Raw genomic sequence first — 2708 nt, forward strand, 5'->3', positions numbered from 1 at the left:
CCCACCAAACCAATGTCTGGGACGTAGGGATTGTCCCATGAGGAAAGATAGAAAAGACTGGTCCTATATTCTCTGGAGTGTAGAACGATAAAAGGTGATATCATTCAAACAGATAAAATTCTTATAGAGGTCCAGAGTGCAGATGCAAGAAAGATGTTTCCCCATTGAAGGATATCAAGAACTTCAGTTTAAAATGAAGTGGAATTTCTTCACTCAGCAGATGTTAAGTCTTTGAAATTTCCTCTCCCAAAGGGCTCTGGAGGCTCAGTTGTTGAATATGTTCAAGACTGCAATCAAATTTCCAGGATACACATGTAATATAGAAACACAACATTGGCGTGGATCAGCCATGATCTCATTAAGTGGTGGGGCAGGCTCAAGAAGCTTATTTCTTATGTAGTTTAAATTCTAAAATAGGTGGAAGATAAGTTGCAATGACAAAGTATGAAATTTACAAATGGACATGATACATTACATGAATTGACCAAAATTTGGCAGATGAAGTTTAAGGTGAATAAGTGTCAGGTTACCCATTTTGGTCAGAGGAATAGAAAAACAATTTATTATCCAAATGGAGAGAAACTTGAGCATGTTTCAGTGCAGAGGGGTCTGGATGTCCTCATGTATGAATCACTGAAAACTAATATGCAGGTACAGCAGGTAATAAGGAAGGCTCATGGAATTTTAACACTTATTGGTAAAGGATTAGTGTAAAAGTAGGGACATGTTACTGCAACTATACAAAGTATTAGTGAGACTACACCTGGATTAGTACAGTTTTAGTCCCCTTATTTGAGGAGGGATTTAGTTGCATCAGGCGATGTTCACTAGATTGATCCCAGAGATAAAGGGTTTGCCTCATGAAGAGAGATTGGGCAGTTTAGGCCAATATTCTCTAGAGTTTAGAAGAACAAAAGGCGATCTAACTGAGGTATATAAGGTACCGAAGGGGGTGTAGAAAGGATATCTCATCACATCGGGCAATCCAGAATGAGAGGTCATAGTTTTAGGATAAGGGCTAGCTGATTCCAAACAGAAAATGAGGAAAAAAAGTATTTCTCTCAAAAAGGATTGTCAATCTGCAGAATTCATTACCTCAGAGAGCGGTAGACACTGGGACACGGATAAATTTAAGGAGGAGATAGAGAGATGTTTACATATTAACAGTTTGAAAGGCTATGAAGTATGGCCAAGGAAGTGGACTTGTGGCCAAGATGAGATCAGCCATGATTGTATCAAATGGTGAAGCAGACTCGAGGGGCTGAACGGCCTACTCCTGCTGCTAATTCTTATGTTTTTATTTCTTCTACCTAACATCACAAGTTCAGACCGACCCATGTTGAACTTGAATTATCCATTGAAGCCCATTTTCCATTGAATTACCACATATGTCATTTAGTAAACTTTGTGATGAACTGTGAAGTAAGTCACTCTACTACCCAGCTCACAAATTAGTAATGTCATAGAGCAAGTGGCAGCACCATAATAAAAATATGAAAATGGAGGAAAAGTGGGACTAAAATTGGCACTAAAGAAAAGGAGGTAGTTTTCTCTGTCTTACCTTTTCAAAAGGTGGTGGAGGGTCAAATCTCTTAGCACAGACCAGGAAGCTGTCAGGAGCAGGCTTGCTTTTCTTGACGTCAGGGTCATCGCCACACACAATGTGGTGGAATAAGTAGAAGATCGGCATGTGCCTGGATGTCTTTAGGTTATACTTTTCCTTCGGCGAGCTGGTAGCCACTGCGATTGGCACATTGTATTCGGTGAGATGGCGAACTAACTGCTCTACACCTTAGGGAAGATCGGATAAAGGAGCAATGGTTAACTATTTTCAAGCAACCCATTGAGTACAACACTCAAATATCCTCCTCATGTATGTCAATATGCCAGTCTGCATCAATAGGCTTGCTAGGCTCACAGGGAATCGTGTGTGGGGTGGCCCTGGAGAAGGAAACACAAAATTTAGCAAAATTAATGGGTTTTTTTCCCTATAATTCCAATATGGCTGATTAATGGTGAGCAGTATCTGAGCCTACAATCAGTGTTTCCCATTGAAATCTAAAATGCATTTCCTTTTAAGGGGAAACCAGAACAGCTCCAGGAATCTATTCAGAGCAGGAGATGCTCATTGGACTTTGAATTGGCAACATTCAATCTAAGGACTCCATGGTGTAATAGTAGAGTCCCTGCCTCTGAACCAGGAGGGCAAGGTTCAAGACCCACCTGCACCAGAGGCATGCAGTAATGTCTCTGAATATGTTGATCAGAAAATATCTAAATTATGCCCCTGCGCTAGTCTTAGGATAAGGGCGAGCAAATTTAAAACAGAGCTGAGTAGAAACTACTAGTCCCAAATGATTGTGAATCTGTGGAATTCACTATCTCAAAGTGGGTTGGATGCTGGGACACGTACCACCCTCTGCGTGAAAAAGTTGCCCCTTAGGTCTCTTTTATATCTTTCCCCTCTCACCCTAAACCTATGCCCTCTAGTTCTGGACTCCCCGACCCCAGGGAAAAGACTTTGTCTATTTATCCTATCCACGCCCCTCATAATTTTGTAAACCTCTATAAGGTCACCCCTCAGCCTCCGACGCTCCAGGGAAAACAGCCCCAGCATGTTCAGCCTCTCCCTGTAGCTCAGATCTTCCAACCCTGGCAACATCCTTGTAAATCTTTTCTGAACCCTTTCAAGTTTCACAACATCTTTC

The 2708-nt window shown here is 41.4% G+C and overlaps 1 protein-coding gene across 1 annotated transcript in view; it reads right to left on the reverse strand.

The window, feature by feature from the left end:
- Positions 1-266: 266 nt before the first annotated feature.
- LOC122550929 (pseudouridine 5'-phosphatase) overlaps positions 267-2708 on the reverse strand; it is a 14028-nt gene continuing 11586 nt past the window's right edge. Inside the window, exons 3-4 of the mRNA XM_043692410.1 lie at positions 1562-1791; positions 267-287 (exon numbers count right to left, since the gene is read on the reverse strand). Coding sequence (XP_043548345.1) covers positions 282-287; positions 1562-1791 — 236 coding nt within the window. The 3' untranslated portion in view covers positions 267-281. The remainder of the gene's footprint in view (positions 288-1561; positions 1792-2708) is intronic.

The sequence above is a fragment of the Chiloscyllium plagiosum genome, chromosome 6 (assembly GCF_004010195.1).
Source record: "Chiloscyllium plagiosum isolate BGI_BamShark_2017 chromosome 6, ASM401019v2, whole genome shotgun sequence".
Taxonomy (NCBI): Eukaryota; Metazoa; Chordata; class Chondrichthyes; order Orectolobiformes; family Hemiscylliidae; genus Chiloscyllium; species Chiloscyllium plagiosum.